At 42.2% G+C, this 19,991-nt stretch overlaps 2 protein-coding genes across 7 annotated transcripts in view; one reads left to right on the top strand and one right to left on the bottom strand.

Annotated features, from left to right (window-relative positions):
• Positions 1-4,849, top strand: part of ANKDD1A (ankyrin repeat and death domain containing 1A) — a 29,912-nt gene extending 25,063 nt beyond the window's left edge. For 3 of the 5 annotated variants that reach the window (XM_039490768.1, XM_039490769.1, XM_039490766.1), the window contains 3 exons: positions 470-671; positions 2,519-2,650; positions 3,156-4,647. In XM_039490768.1, the coding sequence (XP_039346702.1) occupies positions 470-671; positions 2,519-2,650; positions 3,156-3,217 (396 nt within the window). In that variant the 3' untranslated portion in view covers positions 3,218-4,647. Of the gene's footprint in view, positions 1-469; positions 672-2,518; positions 2,651-3,155; positions 4,648-4,695 lie in introns of those variants that run through there. The other 2 variants (XR_005585333.1, XM_039490770.1) reach the window with 2 other exon arrangements.
• Positions 4,850-4,874: 25 nt separating this feature from the next.
• SPG21 (SPG21 abhydrolase domain containing, maspardin) lies at positions 4,875-18,821 on the bottom strand. 2 transcript variants are annotated; one of them, XM_039490771.1, is made up of 10 exons: positions 18,589-18,821; positions 16,144-16,343; positions 15,937-16,030; positions 11,223-11,384; positions 9,002-9,082; positions 8,077-8,222; positions 7,104-7,212; positions 6,472-6,579; positions 5,697-5,837; positions 4,875-5,287 (listed from the first exon to the last, which is right to left on the bottom strand). In XM_039490771.1, the coding sequence occupies exons 3-10, from the start codon at positions 15,997-15,999 to the stop codon at positions 5,165-5,167; spliced, it is 933 nt and encodes a 310-aa protein (XP_039346705.1). In that variant the 5' UTR covers positions 16,000-16,030; positions 16,144-16,343; positions 18,589-18,821; the 3' UTR covers positions 4,875-5,164. The 2 variants fall into 2 exon arrangements, with proteins under 2 accessions (XP_039346705.1, XP_039346706.1); XM_039490772.1 differs by having other exon boundaries at positions 18,506-18,593.
• Positions 18,822-19,991: the final 1,170 nt, after the last annotated feature.

Genomic DNA, 19,991 nt, shown 5'->3' with positions numbered 1-19,991 from the left:
GTAGAAATGCAAATTGTTACCTACGTGGGCTTCTGTAGCCAGGATGCCATGAACAAGATTTATTTAATTGGGCCAGGATGAAACAGGACAGTTAGTAAAACAGAAACGTGCTATGTCAGAATGAACTTAAACTGCCCCAGTGGCAAGGCTGTGGGATATTACAGACCAGCCATTACAAACAAAAGCATGGTAGGTCTATTGCTGGAAGAACACATGGGCGTTACTAGGGATTATGCTACTGCTGCTGCTAACAATCCAGTGTCATCAGAACGTCAGCAAGGGAAACGTTATAGCCTATAATCAGGTAATGCGACTAGTTCAGCACAGCACTGCTAGCAGGAAAGTTAAATCACTTTTTGGAAGTGAAGGGATTCATTGTTCAGAGTCATGATGTTTGGGGTGTTGTTGTTTCTCTCAGCCTAAAAGAAATGTGAAGCCTCTCACTGAAACTTCTATTTTAACATCGTAGGACAATCTCAACAGTGACTCCGACTCCTGGGTGGCAAAACACTTAACCTTTAAACAAGATCACAGGCTGGAAACACAGCACATTCGCTCAGTGATGTGGAGATTAGCTACTAAATACCTCAAACCCAGCGAATGGAAGAAGCTTGCACATTACTGGAAATTCACTGATGCACATATCAGAGCCATTGAGCAGCAGTGGGCAGGTATAAATCAGATGGCATCTCATTTACGTCAAGCATTTCCATCCCTTTACTTTAATCTATATATTGCTAGTAGATAATTCTCCAGCAGTGGTACTGGGCCACATGCTAAGGAAGCCACCTGGTTCAGATGGAGCAGCCACAAGATTGCGTTTGAAACACTTTATAAAAGAAATAGGAAAAACGTGTACTCACCTGAAAATGGCTAGTAGGAAAATCCACAGCTCCTAAACAAGGGGGCTGCTGCCTCTCCCTGCCTGCTATAGAGAAACCCCAAGCCTAGGAGTTCTTGTCCCTACAGGGAACTTGATTGCTGTAACTGACAAAGCGAGTCAGGTTTGAACACCTTCCTACTGAGTGGGCATTTTCAGGCAAGTGGGTAAACGATCCTTATTCTTCTGCACAGGGAGACCACGGACTTTAAACAGTGAGATTTTATTACCAGTGCCCTGGTCTTACAGGGAGCCAACTTCCACCAAAGACCCTGGCCCCCACTGGGTCAGTTTGCCCTTCGCTGACCTCTAGCACCTCTAGCAATTGGGAGCAAATCTAGTGAAGAGCATTTGGAGGGCCACCAAAGAGAAAGCTGCGCTGTGACCCCAGGAACGTACCCCTGCCCTCCTGGGGAATGGGCACTTTTCCCTTTTGGCTCAGCACACGTTGCACTGTGGGGGCAGTTAGAAGGGTATGTCAGGACAGACTGCATTCTGAGCTTGGAAATAGCCCTCTTTGCAAATCACAGCTCTGAGGGGAAGCATGGAAGAGCCCAAAGAGTCATAAGTTTGCATGAAACATGCTCTGCCAAATGCAGTCATTTACTTGCAGGCGGCTTTCATAAAACTTCCAGTTCAAGGACCTGGGTTGTCATAACGAAGTTATGTGAAGCGCGCACATACCCATTTTTTATTTTTTATTTTTTTTGGGGGGGGCAGCCTATTCCATTAAATCTTTGACATTACTTTGAATGTGGTACCAAGTCTTCTAAGGGGCCAGATTTCTTGAAGTCAACCTATTTTGACCCAATCCTTTCAGCTAATCACGATTTCATTCACTTCCCTGATGTCTGTGCCTTGTTTCCTACTCCTGTTTTGTCAGGGAGCTGCAGTTGTGGATTAAGAGTTAAGCAAAGACAGAGGTGCTTTGAAATTCACACTATGAAGGTTATGGGAATGTCACTGCTGGGATATTTTCAGATGAGATGTAAGCATGTCCCATCAGTAAGAGATTGTAACCCTTAGTGTGCCCAGATAGATCACTAGGCCAATAGATTAGAGACCATTATCTTTCCTGCAACTTGAAACCTTCTAAATATCTGTGCAGCTTTTGAGCTCTGTCCTTCCAGGAGAGCAGGGAATGCTGCCAGGGCAGCAGCTAGGAAGATGTCTGTCCTCCTGTAGAGCCACACATAGAACAGTGCAGAAAGGGGGAAACGAGGCTCTGTTTTTAAGGACCTGAGAAAGTTATTCAGCAAAACAGCAGAACATGAAATATTTACACTTACAAAATGCAGACTGAATCAAAGCTACTGTAGCACCAACCCATTCTGTCCCTGCCAAAAGCAGAACCAATATGCTACCTGGTGTGAGTGCAGGCAGCTGTGAGTCCACATGGTTTAAGAAGTTGGAGTTGCTGTTTAAAGAGCAGGTTTAATTTCCATACAAGATTGCTTCAATTAAAAAAAAAAAGTGTGGGGCTGGGCAGGAAATAGGGCCAAATTTACCCTCCCATCCATTCCCTCAACTCCCACCACAGTTGAAGGGAGTTCCATGTGTATCAAGTCAGAATTTGATGCAGTCTACGGTCACCATACAGAGTGAAATACAGTTTCATCCATGTATCATTCTTACCAGGTACTAAAAGCTACAGGGAGCATGGCCACAGAATGTTGCTTATTTGGCTTCATGGTGTGATCATGGCAGGAGAAAATCCAATCAAAGGACTATACGAAGGCCTGGTGGGGATTTGTAGAAGAGACTTAGCAGGTAACAATCCATCACTTTCCTCTTACATTGAATAATACAAACTTAGCACCATTTGAATTAACCTTTTAATACTTGATTTAATTTCTATAGCTGTTGCATAATGTAAGTATAGCCAGTCCTTTTTCTAAATACAGAACCTTAAACTATTAACAGCCTCAAACTCCTCTAGTACCTAGGAAGTTGTCTTTTCCCCCTTGTTTTATGGAGTACACACGTTTACACATACTGCTGGGTCATATCTCCTGCCGCTTTGTACCTCCCATTCATCAGAATCATTTACTAGAGCAAAAATACTCACACCCATACATGTAGAACCACCTTTGTTAAGTAACTAGGATTAAAAACCAGACTGAGTAGACACCCCTCAGAGTAAAATAAAAATAAATTTAAAAAAAAAAAGCGCTGATGTCAAGTTGCCACTCAGCACAAAGGTACAAGTGCTATTTTTCATTTCACTTCCCCTAATGGGTGAGAGGAAAAACACCTATGATGTTTGTTTTTACAGAAAGCATTAGGAAAAAGGCAAATGCAGAATCCACTTCTCCGAGGAAGTGTTCAGCAATGTAACAACTGAAGGGGAAATGACTGTCCGATGCTGCCTTTTTCCTAGAAACTACAGTGATTGAACCTGAAGCATTGAACTATTCACCAAAAAGTGGCCATAAAACTTTTAAGGGCTTCTTGTCATGACAGGTGGCACTTCTGCTGCTTCCACTTGAGATCAGGTAAACTACGAGACATCAGCACATGCTAATTTTAAAACATCTTTATACAAGTGTGGGGTTTATTTGCTGTTGCATAGATGCTGGTGACTATAATACAAGCAAGGTGAAAAGTCATTTGTGATACTGTGACTACGTTCCAATTAGGACTGATATTTTCTTACTGTAATTTGTTTACATCTCGTTTTTTGTAGGTATAATTTTTTTTAATTGTCTTTTATAAGTTACAAAGTGGAGAACCTTTCTATTTAAGATGTAGTAAGATGTGTTCTTTACCCAAACATCTTCGGTTTTTGTCCACGTCACCTATGGTTTATTGTGGGAGGAATGCTCAATTGTTTAGCTGCTGGCATCATTACATTTGTTTGGGGGAAGGGGGGTATTACCTGGACCATATTAAAAGAGGGATCAGATTTTGGATCCCACAGCCTCAGTTTCCCATTAGCTGACATCTGAAAGGCTACAACTCCCATAGTCCTGTGCAATTGAATGTTTGTTATTTGCCCTTTCCAAGGTTAAAGTCCTACTGTAGATTTGAACCATCTTCACACAAATACCCAATTTAGGGAAACCAAAATCCATTTTTGTTAGAGTCAATACTTTCCCAATTCATTTTACCTTATGTAGATGAACCACTTCTAACTTTGTGCTCTAAAAGTGCACAACTCAAAAGTGAGCGGGATTTGAAGAGTCAGTTCCCCTCCTTGGCGCATAAACAGCTGCATATTCCCTAAAGGGGAAAATGTCAGCATATAGGCTAACATGTTCTCGCCACAAAGGTAGCCTAGCCTTGAGTGCCAGTACGTGCTTTACCCGATTTCAGTACGGAAGAGGTAATCACCTGTTCTTTATACCAACCCTCACAAAGAGCGCACTTTTCTTAAGCACTCAGCAATTTGTCATGTGAAGTTTTGTATTTTTTACAGTGTTTAAAGGGGAAATAAAATCTGTTCTCCAATAAACTAGAATATTTTTTCCTGTAAGGTGATGGGTGATGCTTTTTAAAATTCACATCCACATGTTGAAAACACTCTTATCCAACCCAATTAAATTGGAATTCACTATGATTCAAGCTGTTTTACTGTTCAATCAACACCCTTAAAGCAAATCTAAGTAGAATTTAACATCCTTCAGACCTTTTCTGATGGTAGCACTGCACTTTGATGCTATTTACATCCACATGCAGCTCTGAAAGATCACGTTAAGCTACAGTAATTCTATTTAGTCAATTAGAAAAAAGCCACTTGTTGAAATTGAAGTTTTATTGAAAACCATTGTTACAGCTAGCAAGAAAGTTAAAAACTGTAATGCTTTATATTTCAGGTAGAAATAAAGTAACTAACTTGCAACACAACTTATGAACCAAATAAGTGATGTCAACATTGGCACTTCAGCATTTTTTAATCCAAATATTCAACAAAATTATAAATGAGCTTTTAAGTATACAACCTGCATGTGCAATATATACAGCTAAATAAAAATATAAAAAAGAAATGGGGTTCCGTTTTAAGAACGTAGTGGTGAAGACTTTGGTAACAAAATGTATTTCAATTCTTTAAAACTGGAGTCTTCTCAAAGGTACTTCCTTACATTCAAAGACAAACTTAAACCAAAGTATCCTGTTACACCGCTGTAGATTACCGTTCTCGATTGCATTACACTGAATAATATCAAGCCTGTTGGAGTTACACAGTGATAACCGGCTAACATAAGAAAAGGCAGATTGGAAACAGCTGATTATATACAGGAAGACAACCAGATTGGTTCACTGCTTTAACTGATTGTGAGAAAGCTACTGCTGCTCTTGTTCACTGCTGCTGTGAAGCTTGATTTTCTGGACTTCCAGTTCTTCTGCACTAACCATAGAAGGATCAATGGCAGCATATCGTGTACCGTGGAACTGCAGTAAGTGTATCTGTTGGACATGAAAAGGAACTCTGAAGCAGTAATACAGGATGATGGGTAAGGTACCAGGTAAGAGGAAAGCAGCACACCTCCCCTGCCAGTGAAATCCAGGAACCAGTCCCCATTATAGTTCAGTCAAAACATAGCATTAGTTCATACACCAACATTTGCTCCACCTACATGGAATACAAGAGCTCAGGGGGAGTGCAGAGATATCAGGCACATGAAAGCCAACCTCAAACCCAGGACCAACAAGTGTGGCTGCTGTGTAGCCCCGACTCCTCTGCACCAGTTGGGTTCAGTGTCTGCAGCTCCCAAAGGTTAGGGAGCAGCAGCAGATGAGGGTATGAGAAAGACAAGACTCTGCTGGGACGTTTCTAAACACGTTGCTAGGAAAGGTTTGAATTTCAGAGGCTTACTTGGATATAGACATTGACTTCAGCGCTTCTGCAGAGATAAGGGAAATTGCCTCCTGTTTTAAGGTGAGCTCTTCTGGCATTGGGGTACAGTTTGTACATTTCTTCTTTCGCTTCAGTTGAAAGTGCACTCTGATCAAACACCTTGAAAACAATCACAGAGTAACTCTGAAGCCAATCAAGTTTTCTGTAGCTATTTACCATGGCATACGAGAATTATTCTAACAGTCACCTCACTGCTTTTAGCTTCTTTGTGACATGATATTTGCCTGACAGTGAAATCCATCTTCAAGAATAAAGCCCACGGTCTTACTGTATAAAATAAATTACACATATCCTTTGATGCTTATTTGAGAGGTGCTAGGCTTTGCCCTCCAATATTAGCTCAGGAGTGATTTCCTATATTGTTCACATCTGCCTCAGTTATTAGTTTGACCTCAACGTGACACTGAAGTTAATAGGGATAGAGAACAGTTGTATTTTTAAAGAGCAACTAAAATTTTATAGGCATGTCATAATCCAGAAAATGGAAGTCATGCTGCCCTAGTTTATAGCACCATGAGCTGAGATTGTATTGTGCACGATACCCCAGTGACGTCTTACAGTTAATTCATAGTGTTGCATAATAAGTAGAAAGCAACATCTAACATGAAATTAGATCTTCCACATTTTGTTCTACAAAGGTGATCAAGTATTCCAGTTGCTCATGGAATAGCCAAACCCTACTCAATCCAGCCAGGTGAAGCAATAGGCTAAAAGAAAAAAACCAAAAACTTACATCCATAATAGTTACAGGAATGTCTCGAATTTTATGAGGTTCCACATAGGAGTTCTGGCAGTTGAGGGTAAGCCTCGATGCTAACTCACTCTGGCCCAGGCTTTCCAGCTGTCAATACATGGAAATAAAGGCTATGAATTCAGTTTCATGTGGGGAGGTTTATGGTAACATAGCTGAAGAAATGGGCACAACCCAAATTTTGCTAAGGAGCGGGACCTAGGTTAGGTGTCCAGTTGCCCCAAATTTGAGTGTCACTGCAACCCCATGCACGAGGTTGCCACAACACTTGTGATGCCATCGTGATGCGGGGCACGGAGGAGGGTGGCCAGGCCAAATCTGAACAAATAATTTTACACCCTGCTGCATGGGGTCACAATGCCACTCATTTGTTCTGGCCACCCCTCCATCATCTGGTCTGGGGGTGGGGGACCACCTCTCCCCTGCCATAACTGCACCTCAATAGAGCTATGCAAAGTAACACTAGCTCAGGGTCTGCCACTTATTGTTCATCCTTTATATTAGGTAAGTAAAGATGTCAGCAATGTACCTACGGCATATATGTTATGCTATCTCTAGAAGCAAGGTTAACCATGCCCAACATTACCAGAATGAGACATCCAAGACTCACTTACCCTATCAACCATGAAATCGATTCCATCTGCCATTACAGGATCTACAGGACCAGAAGCAAAGTTTCCAAGAACAATTTTCTTCAGCATAAATGCAGGCATTAGCCAAAAGCTGAAATATAAACAAGAGATCACATGAATCTCTAAGTTTAAAGATCTCAAAAAATTAAAAGGGTGTTTTCTGGTTTCTCCTCTCTTCCCCTCCCCCACCCCCAAAAACAAAACATTTGAGTTTCATTTCAAATCAAGTGGTTTGTGCAGGACTTCACTAGGGCAATGATTGCATAAGCTTTTAAAATAATGGAGAGCTGCATGTATAGGAATATATACACTGAAAGTTACTGAGTTTATTCTTCGAGAGTGTATTTTAAATGTATTCTTCAGCAAGTATTGGTTTCATTTAAGCTTAATATATACCCGCTAGGCAAAACAAAGATCTAGTCTTAACTCAGTCTTTCCCAAGCAGGACCGGCTTTAGGGCAATTCCCCCGACTCCCGGGAATTGGGCCCCGCAGCATCTGGAAGAGGGGCCCCACACCCTCTGCCAAAGTGCTGCCGGAAACAGCGGCAACCGATTGAGCTGCCACCGAATTGCCACCGCTATCTTCGACGGCAGCTCAATCGCTTCCACTGTCTTTGGCAGCATTTCAGCAGCAGCTCTTTCAAATCAGGCCCCACACGTCCTAAAGCCGGCCCTGCTCCCAAGTCTGATTATATCAGTCATAAAAGTTTAAGACAAAAAACAAACTTCTCTCCAATGTTAAAATTCCAGGTTTCAAAATCCTGATTGTGAAAATGTGCACCTTCCCTGTAACATGGCTTTTTAAAGTATTTTGCCACCTGTTTTACCATTGCTCGCTCAGATTACCAGCAAGTAATCTGTTTTTCAAACTACATTTGTCTAAAACTCTGAAATTTTACTATAAAATGTAATAACAGTCAAAGACTGACATTACATTTTATCAATATTTCTCACCTGTTCGCAGTCCATGTCTGGTTAAAGATGGAAGTGTCACTAAAAGAATTACACAGGATCAGAGACTGAACTCTAGGGGACTTGTGTGTGTACTCGGCAAATTTTTGAGCCAAAAAGCCTCCCAAAGAAGCTCCAAAAAGGTGAACCTAATTTAAAACCAAACACAAGTACATGTTATGTAGCAATTTAAATGTATCCTGAATATCTATGTATAACATATTACAAAAACATAACATTGCGTTATTCCTTTCCTTGTATTCTAACATAAGCTGAAAGCTTATTTAGGAAAAACTGACGTTCAAAATTTATTTTCAACCAAAAAAAAAAAAAATCTAGAACAGTCTCAGATGATGTAATTAAAAAAAAAAGAAGATACTTTAAAGACTGAAAATAAAGGCACAGGCAACATGTGTCTCTCAAAAATTCAAATCAGGACTTTAGTATATTTGTCATGCCAAAATCAATATGGTATGAACACTTATTTTAACCTCTCTTCAATAGCTATTTTATTTCAAGATTGATGATGTGATGTCATTTACTACCATTACTTACTATTAGTATTGTTTCTTTGTACTATCATAGCACCCATTGTGCCATGTATTGTATAAAACAGAATAAAAAGACTGTATCTTCCCCAAAGACCTAAGTAATTAATTAATAGGATTAACTTTGAGGTTTTAACTAAAAACTGAAATTAATAAAAAAACATGCTTGTTTAAAAAAAAATTCCTGAAAGCAGTGACCAATGAATCAAAGCAGGACAGTTTTTGGATAGTGTTTGCTTCAATTTTGAATTTCTTGTTTTTAATAAGCTTGCATCATAGCATGGACATTTTCTGCATGTTAGTTCTTAATAAACTCTAGGCTTTTTTACCTAACATTTTTATAGTAACCCCACGTTATTTGTCAATCTCAGGGCACTAACTTTATCCAGTTGTAGGTGGTCTAGTAGTTTTCTGAATCCGTCACAGAACTCAAGATGGTCCCAATACACTGGATACTGCAACTAGAGTTATAAAGTAAAATGAAACTATAATCAGTAATTAAATGAAGCTGTTCTTTGAGCAGCTGCTCTTTTCATATTTCCAGAAGCACCTTTTAGCTTTCTGCTTAAAAAAAATATTTAAAGCCTTGCATATTAAAGCCTGGCCAAACAGATGTAGCTAAGACATTCAACATCATTACTGGATGATTTGCATAATTCTCATTGTGTTGTACAATAGACTAATGTTGTTTCTAGGGTTTCCATACCATACAAAATCATCAGAAATAAAATCATTATCTAGTAAAGATGGAGCGAGTCACTTAAAGCTACATTACTATGTGTATAAATAAGGCTTCTGCTAAAAAGTTCAGATCCTCCCTGTGGAATTCACGGCAGCGGAGAGACATTGAGACAAACACTACAACTAAGTCCTTCTAAAAAATCTTGTGACTTAATATTTTCAGACAGTGGGTAATCAAGTTGTGCGCCTTTTCAGTAAACTCATTCTCTTAAGATAAAGGATGGCAACCGCTCATCCACTGTACAACTGGCTTACAAACAAGAGGCACAGCTGAAAGGTTTCCTTCTGAAACAACAGACACTGGTCACTGCTGGAGGGAAACCAGATTGATCAATGTCTGATCCAGTAGGAAGACTTATAAATTCTACCCATAAAAAAACCACCACCATCAGCTTTGCTCCATTGGAAAGATGGAAGGTGAAAGTTGCAAACTATGATGGAAGCAGACATAGAAAGAGGAGAACAGGGCCAGAAATGGCCAAGGAAAAACAAAGGTAGTAAAGGCCTGAAGTTGGGCAGTGACCCATAACTACATGAGGACAGCTCAGTCATACTGGAGCCTTTAGGTTAAATTACCCATTCAGTTCAATTTTTAGACACCGGGTAATGCTTAAGTGGTGTAGCCTGGCTGTACCTTGACCAAAGTTACATCACATTATGTTGGCCTTTCAGAGAAGCCAACCACCATGGTTATTTTCCTGACCAATACACCACGCTGAATCAGAGAGGCGCTAACAGAGATCCAGCTGGAGACAAAGCAAGGCCATGGGAAGTTGTTGCACTGGGAAGAGTGTCAACTGCAAACTTAGAATTCCTCTTGTACAAAACCCCAAGAGAAATGAACGAGTAGGGCTCTACCAAATTCACAGCCATGAAAAACGCATCACAGACTGTGAAACCTGATCTCCCCCCAGCCCCGTGAAATCTGGTCTTTTGTGTGCGATTTTACCTTATACTATATAGATTTCACAGGGGAGACCAGCGTTTCTCAAACTGGGGGTCCTGACCCAAAAGGGGGCTATGGGGGATTGTAAGGTTATTTTAGGGGGATTGCAGTATCACCACCCTTACTTCTGCACTGCCTTCAGAGCTGGGCGGCTGGAGAGCGGTGGCTATTGGCTGGGATCCCAGCTCTGAGGGCAGCACCCCACGAGCAGAAGCACAGAAGGGTGGCAATACCATACCATGCCATCCTTACTTCTGCGCTGCTGCTGCCAGCGGCTCTACCTTCAGAGCTGGGCTCCCAGCCAGCAGCTGCCACTCTCCAGCTGCCCAGCTCTGAAGGCAGCACTGCTGTCAGCAGCAGCACCAAAGTAAGAGCAGCTGTATGGCAATCCTCCCCCTAAAATAACCTTGCCACTCCACCCCACCCCCCAACTCCTTTTTGGCTCAGGGCCCCTACAATTACAACAACTTGACATTTCAGATTTAGATAGCTGAAATCATGAAATTTATGATTTTAAAAGTCCTATGACCAAAATGGACAGTGAATTTGGTAAAACCCTATGAATGAGATACCAGCAAACTCCAACTCCTGGTGTTCATGGAGTAAAGAAAGAAAAAAAAACCACATCACAGAACTAATCCACTAGGTATAAATCTAATATACATTTTTGTATGTTTCACATTCTCACTCAGTGAACACGGTTTGGTTTAGGGCCAGTTTAGCATGTTACATATCCCAGAATATACCTTAGTATAGCCTTCCCTGGAGTTCTCTGCTTGGGTTCCTCCAAAAATTATGAGCTAAACCAACTTAGAAGCTGACCTTTACCAGATGCATCTAAAACTCTGGTTTTATTTACTGTAACATAAGAGCAAACAAACACTGAATTTTGATGTTGCATTGAGAATACTCACAGCAATAACTCTGTAACCCCATCCAGTCAGTGCCAAAATCTGCTGGAAAAACACATCTGCAGTTCCACTTACAGGTGGAAGAAATATGAGTGGGCACCTGATGTTCTTGGATCCTGCATCATATAGTGACCACACTTTACTGTCATCATCGTCTACTATGATCTGGAAGAAGAGAATTTAGTGAAACTTTGTACAAGCCTGATACCAGTATCTCCCATTCAGTTTCTAGTAATGTGTTTCACAAACTTGTGCTACAAGATTTTTCTTTCAAACAAGTTCACCCTTTGCTCCCCTTCAGAATAACTTTTCACCCCTTGCCTGTTTAATAAATGTGATGTTTACACTGTCCGCCTACACACATCTGGAGGCAGAACTGTGGTTGTGAAATAGAAAAGAAGCTGATCAGACGATCTGAAACAAGCTAGATTACGTTCTCTCTAAGCACTATGGTTTTAGTTAATAGAATAGTCACTGTCTTATGGAAGTTTGTGATGTTCTGAACAATTGAAGTCCAGTGCGAGTGCCAGAAGTAAGAAGTGAATTGTGTCAGCTTGCAGAGATTGTTTTATGTAGGAATCTTTTCCTTACCAATATACAAGTTACATAACCCCAGCTGAGCTAATGTTCGGTTTGAGCGTACCACCTTCCTGAATCAGGCATTCTGGTCCCTTGTATCGGATAGAGTAATTTTACATATGAAAATTGGTGTAGGAAATCAATCATGGGAACATCCCAATATTCTGTTTACAAACAGGACCGACTCTTAGAAGATACTATACCCAGGATCGGCAACCTTTTGCACGCGGCCTGCCAGGGTAAGTACCCTGGTGGGCCGGGCCAGTTTGTTTACCTGCCGCGTTCGCAGGTTCGGCTGATCGCAGCTCCCACTGGCCATGGTTCACCACTCCAGGCCAACGGGGGCTGCGGGAAGCGGTGCACACAGAGATATGTTGGCCGCTGCTCCCGCAGCCCCCATTGGCCTGGGACGGCGAACTGCGGCCAGTGGGAGCTGTGATCGGCTGAACCTGCCTGCGGACATGGCAGGGCTTTTCCTGACGGGCCACGTGCCAAAGGTTGCCAATCCCTGTACCGTACCATAAGTAGTGGCACATGTTTGGCCAGGAGGAAAATTCCTTCTGTGGTTTGACTAGGCCCCTGGCTGCTAAAGGTCTGATAATCTACACCACCAAGAACATCCTTCTCCGACTGAGAATCATCATCAAAGTTCTGGGTTGAAAGGACGGCACCCTGCCACGGACATTTTTTCCTAGGCCCTGATATATGGAGGTAGATGGGGGTGGGCCAAGAACTTGCAGGTCTGGTGACTATTCAACGCTACTGTCTTAAATAGACCCAGAAAATTGGGACCACTAATCTGAAACAACGGAGGTCTGATTGTAAGATAGGGACACTGTACAGAGGATACCCAAAGCAGTACAAGCTGGAATGGGACAGAGCTGATTTACTGTCAAGGAGGCGTTCACTAGAATGATCAAGGGAGAGAAGTTGGAGAGGCAGAGCGGCACATGACCAGCTGAGGAAGTGGCTCGCTTAGACCCCGGCCACTGCTGCTGCCCTTACAGGCCAAAAGCCTTCAGACCTTTGCGTTCTGCCTGTCTTATGCTAGGAATTCAAGACCCAAGAATGAAAATCCTACACAAACGGCATCTTTAAAGAATAAGAGTTTTTGAGAAGTCTCAATCTCACGTTTTCAGGGTTTTCTTTTCAAGCATACTGCTGTGTATATTTAGGATATTTTTTAAAAGGTACAAAACTCACCAGTAGTACAGGACTATAGGCCAAATAAACTCAGTGACCATAAAACCCCCAAATAAAGCCCATGCAGTACAACAGATGCAGGACCTCTCTGTTTATGCATCTGTGATCCATTTTAAATTTACAACTTATTGAACTGGTAGCACCAAAAGCTCTCTCTCATTGTCATAGCAGTACAGCTCCTCTATGGATACTCCGGAAATGCCATATCACAAATCCTAAAATATGCCTGGCTGACAACAAATCTGTAATTTACAAGGAAGTCTGTACTTGAGGTTCAGGGAGCGTGTGATTATCACATTATCAGTAGTTTTTGTAAAGTTTCCAAGAAATTAGAAAGGACTTAGTGCCAGGACTTCTCAGAGCCCTGGAACTGCTAAGGAACTCACATTTCTACGTTTACATTATGTGAAAGAAAGTTCTCCTCTGATATATAAGATTATTAATTGAATCTGCTCGTCATGGCCCTGTGTGTCTGTGTAACAAGCGCATATCTTCACAATTTTGAAAATGAAACATGCCCTACACTGAGTACTTCACTTGAGGATATTAGCAAGTGTTAAAGAAATGATCACGACTCAATACATGTGATGGGGAACTGAGGCCCAGAGAGATTAAATTAATTACTTTCCCCAAAGCCAGACAATTAATGGCACCCAGGGTATGGCAACCATTTGTTCCATTTGAGAAAGCCACATAATATGTAGATTTACTGTGATGTGTTTGGATCTGCAATAAATGTTGCAGTTGAGTCATACTGATTAACAGCTGATTCAGACAGGTTATTGACCACCTTCTGTTCTGTTCCACCACACTGGATTGATTGATTATTGAATTTACATTTTGGGTGAAATCTGGCTTCAGTGAAATAAATGGCAAAACGCCCACTGACGTCAATAGAGCCAGAATTTCACCCTATGACTGTCTCTAAGCAGGATAATATTTTAGATAGTAAGACGTACTGTTTTACAGAGAGCCGGTGTAACATTTTAAAGAGACTGAACACTCCACTCAAAGCACTTTTATGAAGTTGAGTTAGTTTATCCTCCGCATTCTCCCCACCCCTAGCCCATTTTAAACCCAGGAAACTGGGCTATGTGCAGTTTAAATGACTTGCACAAAGTTTTGCAAGGGCTTCCTGAATGACAAACACAGCACAAGGGCTCCTGGCTCCAAGCCCTGTCCTCTACCCACAAAACCAACCTTCTTCCCCACCACACACATCTGCAAGTCATAACTTGTATCTATAAAGCACTTTTCTTTGTAACACTGCAGATTAACTATGGGAATGACTTATCACATTTCAGAAAATGCAATCGCCAGTGGGGTGGAAGGCAGAAGCCATTCTGCACCAGAAGTACTGGTAGTTTTCAGAAGAGGAAGTGAAGAGCCATTTCTCCAGTTGCAGTGGAATTTAGCCAGTACGCCACAGTAAGTACTCAGCCCATATCCCGTTGCACCCTTTGGCCTTTACTGATCACAAGTAGTAAGGAGTATGGCTATAAACAGATAGCATCACTCAACTAGGATCAGAGGAAGAATGAAAGAATCTTTAAAAACTGATTTAAATTTTCAGCATCCCTCTAAGGCTCTTCCTAGAAAGAACAGGCTTCCATCTATGACCTCAGCAGGAAGCGGGAGAAGTAGCAGTGGTAACACGTGGCGGGTGCAAGAAAAGCAGTGAGAAGCAGCCTAACATCTCCAAGCCTCTCACCCCCACTACCCCACAAAGAACGAACTGTGGGAGCTCACTACGTTGATTTGGTGGCAGCACAAAGCAGCAATGGGGAGGGAAGAAGTGGGATGGCAAGCCCTGTTTTCTCTCCTCATGCATCAGGGAACCTTGCCTCCTCCATGCTGACCATATTGCTAACAACCACAGCCAAAGAGGGAAATGACTTATTCCTAGAAACAACCCCCACAATGAACTATAATTAAAACTGAGCTTTTCCCCCTTCAGAGACCAAGACTGGCTTGTTTAGGTCTCACCCACTTCCCGCATTCATCACTGGTAGCTTTGACTGTTTTTTATTTTGAAGTAAGCAATCAGCAAAGAAAGCTATGCCCATACTTTGAGGCTCAGATAAAACCTTCATTGATTACCCTAAAATTTATGCATATTTTCATTTAATCAATCATCAGCAAATGGAGAGTTATACTTGCACAAGAGCTTCCATGCAATGCAGTTCCTGTAGAAAGTGGCACAGTATTCCGTACTCACTGAATCTCACGGGCGTTCTTTCCATCTCATTAAATCCCCAGTATGACAATATGCAGCCTAAATTATGACATCAGCACACCTATGCTATCTCTCTGTCTACAAATTAAGTGCAATTACATCTGTGCATACCCATTTTGGGCATAATCTGGAGGCAATAGGCCTGCAGAGAGGTAGTTTGGTCTGCAGCACCATTATTACTTGTAATGTGTGAGATGGAAAGAACCCATAGCTTGACTATCAGAACCCAGGATGAATTTGTGAAGCTGACAGCAAAAGTATTTTCATGAGTCAAGACAGTAGTGCTGTGTAAGCATGTGAATTGGCGGGCATAGTGGGCAAAGCCAGCGGCAGCTCCAGCAATGATGGTACATGGCAGCCCTCTCAACTCCACAACCTTTTTCTAATCTCAGCTTCAAACATCTGTTGCCACGAGAGGCCCCCAACAGGCACTGCTTTCCAGAAGGCTACCAAAGCTCAGGTGGCACCATGAATCCCACGAGAGGTAACAGACCACCTCCAATGAAAGTTACGTGAATATAAAAGTACTCACTAAGTATTCAAATACCATGGTGATGGGAGCCATAGGGGGTCGATACATAGATCTGCCACTTTCAGTGACTATTTTCCATTACCTACAAAGGCAATTTCCACCCCTGCATACCATGACCCTTCAGAAATAAGATACCACTTCATAAACGGGACAAAACCCATACATACCTTCTTAAGAGGAACTGTACTTCTGAACCAGTTATAGTCAGGAGAGACTTTAATCTCTCCCATGATGTTTAGATGAAACTGAGGTTGCGTAAACCTGAAACATAGACATGTGATGTTTCAGCTCAAGAATCTAGGTTTACACTAATCCAGTGCATAGAAGCCTCATTGTATATACAAAGGATTCTTTCAGGATAAGTTTGTTTTTACCTCTTCTCAGTTGACCGTCCTTCCTCGTCAGTCTTCTAACTTGTGCCGTGTTTACTTATCCTTAGTTTTAATTATAGCCACTTTGGGATATTCAGAAAATGCAGTATCTTGATTGATTACTACTAACCCTCTAATTAGCAATCGATGGTGTCTTGTGCAATAAGAACTTTTCATAACAAAGCATTCCACTGTAGCAGCTCCTGAAAAGGAAGATAGTAGTGCAGGGTTTAAGACGTTTTTAAACAGCAAGTTATATTTTAACATTCCTTTTAAGCCAGTTTATTAACTGCTCCAAGGTAGCCTCTATTTGAATTCGCTGGTACTTCGTTCACAGTTCAGACAATGGACTGTATAAGTACCTATGTTTCATGGGTCTACAGTCCATTTAGTCAAGTATTCAGATAGCACCTCTCATTTAAATATAATTAACTTAAAAGCATCTTAAACATGTAAAAATCCTCTCTTCAGATTACGTGATACCTGTTGTAAAGAACGGTCAAAACTTCAGGGCCTGTCCACATAGGGAAACTGACCAGAATAACTATTGCAAAATACCTTCCCGTGTGGACAGTATTCCAGAATAACAATCACTTTATTCTGGAATAATTAATATGCTTCTAAAATGGGAATATTTTTCTGGAATAAAAGTGATTTTATTCCAGAATAGAGTACCTACATGGAGCTATTCTGGAATAGCTATTCCAGTCAGTTTCCTCATGTAGGTAAGCCTTAATAAGATTAACATTCAGAATGTGCAGACATATATTCTATAAAGGATCCTACTTATTTGTAGTAATGAAACTTACATGACTGACATGGGACCTATGTTCAGGAATGGTATGTTAAAGGATTAGAAATCTAACTATAATCAGGTCTCATCTTTCTCTTCTTCTGCCTATTGTTTTAGTACCATTATTAGGTGATGGTGATCGGTGCCAGTTACAACTTTGGACACAGGGGTCCTCAATCCATATCCTGGGTACAGGCAGCATCTGTTCAAACTTTTCCTCCTTACTCTCACTGTCCTGCCAATGTACCTCAACAATGACCTGAAGGAGCCCCCTCATTGGGCTGATAAAGCATATCAATCTCCATGCCCATTCAAACCTTGGGATCACTACTGAGACTGCTAATAAAGATCCCAATCAATGCCATTTGTGGAAGGTTTTGTGCTGTGGACAGCTATCTACTAGCAACTGGACTGAGATCCTCAAACTCATGTCATGTAAGCAAGCCATCCACCAAACGATAACTAGAAACACCGCAAAACATTTCCCCTTAAATTTGCTGTTTTTAAAGTTTGTTCTGACCGTGCCTGCACCCCTTTTGTGTTTGTCTCTCAAGAGTGTTTGTGCAAATGAATTTCAATGGTATGAAATTCACTTTCTGTGAACATTCAAAGCAACATATGCAAGTATGCACAGAAACAGAATACTAAGTTCACACCCATAAATATTTGTGCCACTAATGCTTGCACGCTCTTTGAAGTCACAGAACAGAAACAATGCCATGAAACCTAGCTGGGCAATCAACTATCCAATACAATTCATATGTAGTGAATATCAACAACTCTCAGACTGGTTAATGATTAAGCCAGTTCAGGTTTGTTTTTTGTTTTTTTAATTCAAATACACTAATACTTTTAAACAAATACATGTAGGAAAACGTTGCCTCTTGATGTACATCTCATAAGCAGGAATGGGAATTAAAATGTGTCTGATAAGTTTTTTGTGACTCATTCACAACACAGCTGTAGTAACTTTTGGTCACTGATGGTCAGAACTGCTTTTGAGCCTGTCACAGGAGAGGGAAAGCTGCATATATTCTGTTAACAATTGTTTGGACGGCTATTGCCTCAAGCTGCATTTGATCGGTAAGAAACAGACCCGTAAGAACCATTACTCAGCCCACCCATCAAAATGTTTGCTCTCCTGATGTTTCTTGCTGCATCAGCCATGCTATTCCTGCTCCCATGGACACAAAATCTGAATCAGTAAAATCGTGTGTCTGAAACAAAACCGTGCTCATACTGGTAAAGGCAGTTTAGTCACAACAGCTACAGGCGCTTTAACTTACTAACTGATAAGTGAAAAGTGCCACCACAGGAAGTTAAAACAGCACCTTCTGGGACATGAGATTACAGGTCCCATCTCTGTCCACCTTCCTGAGCACCCCCCCCCCCATCACTCCTCTCCCCCAGCACGGGGGAGGGGGGGGAAGAGCCCCCTCCCCTCCCACTCTACTCTCCACCCCCACCCCTTCCATTCACTCCCCTCCCCCGGCACGGGGGGGCCACGAGTACCCTCCCCTCCGCTCCCCCAGCACGGGGGGGGGGGCAGAGCCCTGTGGCACATCGCGGTACCTTGGCTTCTCCGCTTCCTGCCCCAAAGAGAAGGGGGGGGGGGTAGGGCTGCACCGCGGGGACGAACCCCTCCCGCTCCTTACCGGCTCCTCCCGCGCGGCGCTGCAGCGGGTGGGGGGTGTCCAGCGCTAAGCCTCGTTCCCGCGTCCTGCCAGCGAGGAGCAAACCGAGATCCCGCTTCCGGGTGCGGAGCCTGCGTCCGGTGGGGGAGGAGGGAGCGCACACGCTGACCACGTGATCACACAGGTGAGCGTTCACAGCTGACGGCGTCCATCGCTACCGAGGCGGAACAGTGGTGCCACGTGACCTGAGCTCTTGGCAACGGCCTCGGTTTCAGGGGTCATGTGACCTATAATAAGCGAGGGGGTCATATGACTGGTACGGCGGGTAACGTGACACTTGTCAGGCAACCCTGATGGCGAGGCAGACGTCTTCACTCAGACGCTCAAAGAAGTAGTGACTCCCCTGTTCCCCACGTGGGCCTCTCACCCCACAGTGCTACCTGGGCCTGAGTCCTGGGCTGCGGCTCTAGTGACACCGGGGACATGGTTACTCTGGACCAGGACGGCCAACCCCCAGCGTTCAAAAATCACAAATCAGGACCTCCCGCAAATTATGAGATTGGCTTAAAAATCAGCAGGTTTTATGAAAAGAACATCGGGGGGGTTCTTTGCCTTTCTGGTTTTGGGGTCGTTTAGGGTGCACTTAGGACAAGTTTTAAAGCTTTTCTCCACATCTACAAGGGCTAGAAAGTTGTTTATTATGTAAGAATCTCAACTTCCATTAAACATGACTCCAAGACTTGGGGCTTTAAGTAACCATGAAAAATCACTGCAAGACTCCTGGTAAAATATGAGAGTCGGTACTAGGGCTCTAGTTTGAACCCAGCCCCATTCCAGTGTCTCTGGATAGCAGTTCCATTATAATGATTTTTTTTAACTCTAGTGAAAGCCAGTGGAACAGATAAACTTGAAGATATGTGTTTACTCATATGAGGAAATGGAGAGAGGAGCTCCAGCACTTTTATTTTTATCAGTGAGTTCAAATCTACTGCATGGTCAGTGAGAGTTAGGGTGATCACCTTTGCTGGATGGAAATCAGGGAAACCACATGAAAAATAAGGGACAACTCTTTATTTTAAGAGATGTTTTAGGGAAACATTTCCCTTAGCGTATGTATTTTTCTCTCAAGTGTACATTTCTACTGCCCTCAAGTATACAATGCAATTATCGTAAGCTTCAATTAAATGTTTAAAATAGTACTTACCAATTTTAATACATTTTTAGATAACACAGGTGATCACTCCAAGGGTCAAATCAATCAAATAAGGGACCATCCCTTCAAGTAAGGAAGATGTGGTAACCCATAATTCAAATGATGCATCATTGGGCGGCGAGGCAAAATATTTCCTTTGGACATCAGGATGCATTAATACTCTGAAAGTGGGCAGTGAATTTGTATTCTCTACCAGGAAAGCCAAGGACCT

This window comes from Mauremys reevesii, linkage group 10, assembly GCF_016161935.1.
Source record: "Mauremys reevesii isolate NIE-2019 linkage group 10, ASM1616193v1, whole genome shotgun sequence".
Lineage (NCBI taxonomy): Eukaryota > Metazoa > Chordata > Testudines > Geoemydidae > Mauremys > Mauremys reevesii.
Note: the sequence above shows the minus strand (reverse complement) of the source record. Positions and strands in the feature narration are given on the sequence as shown.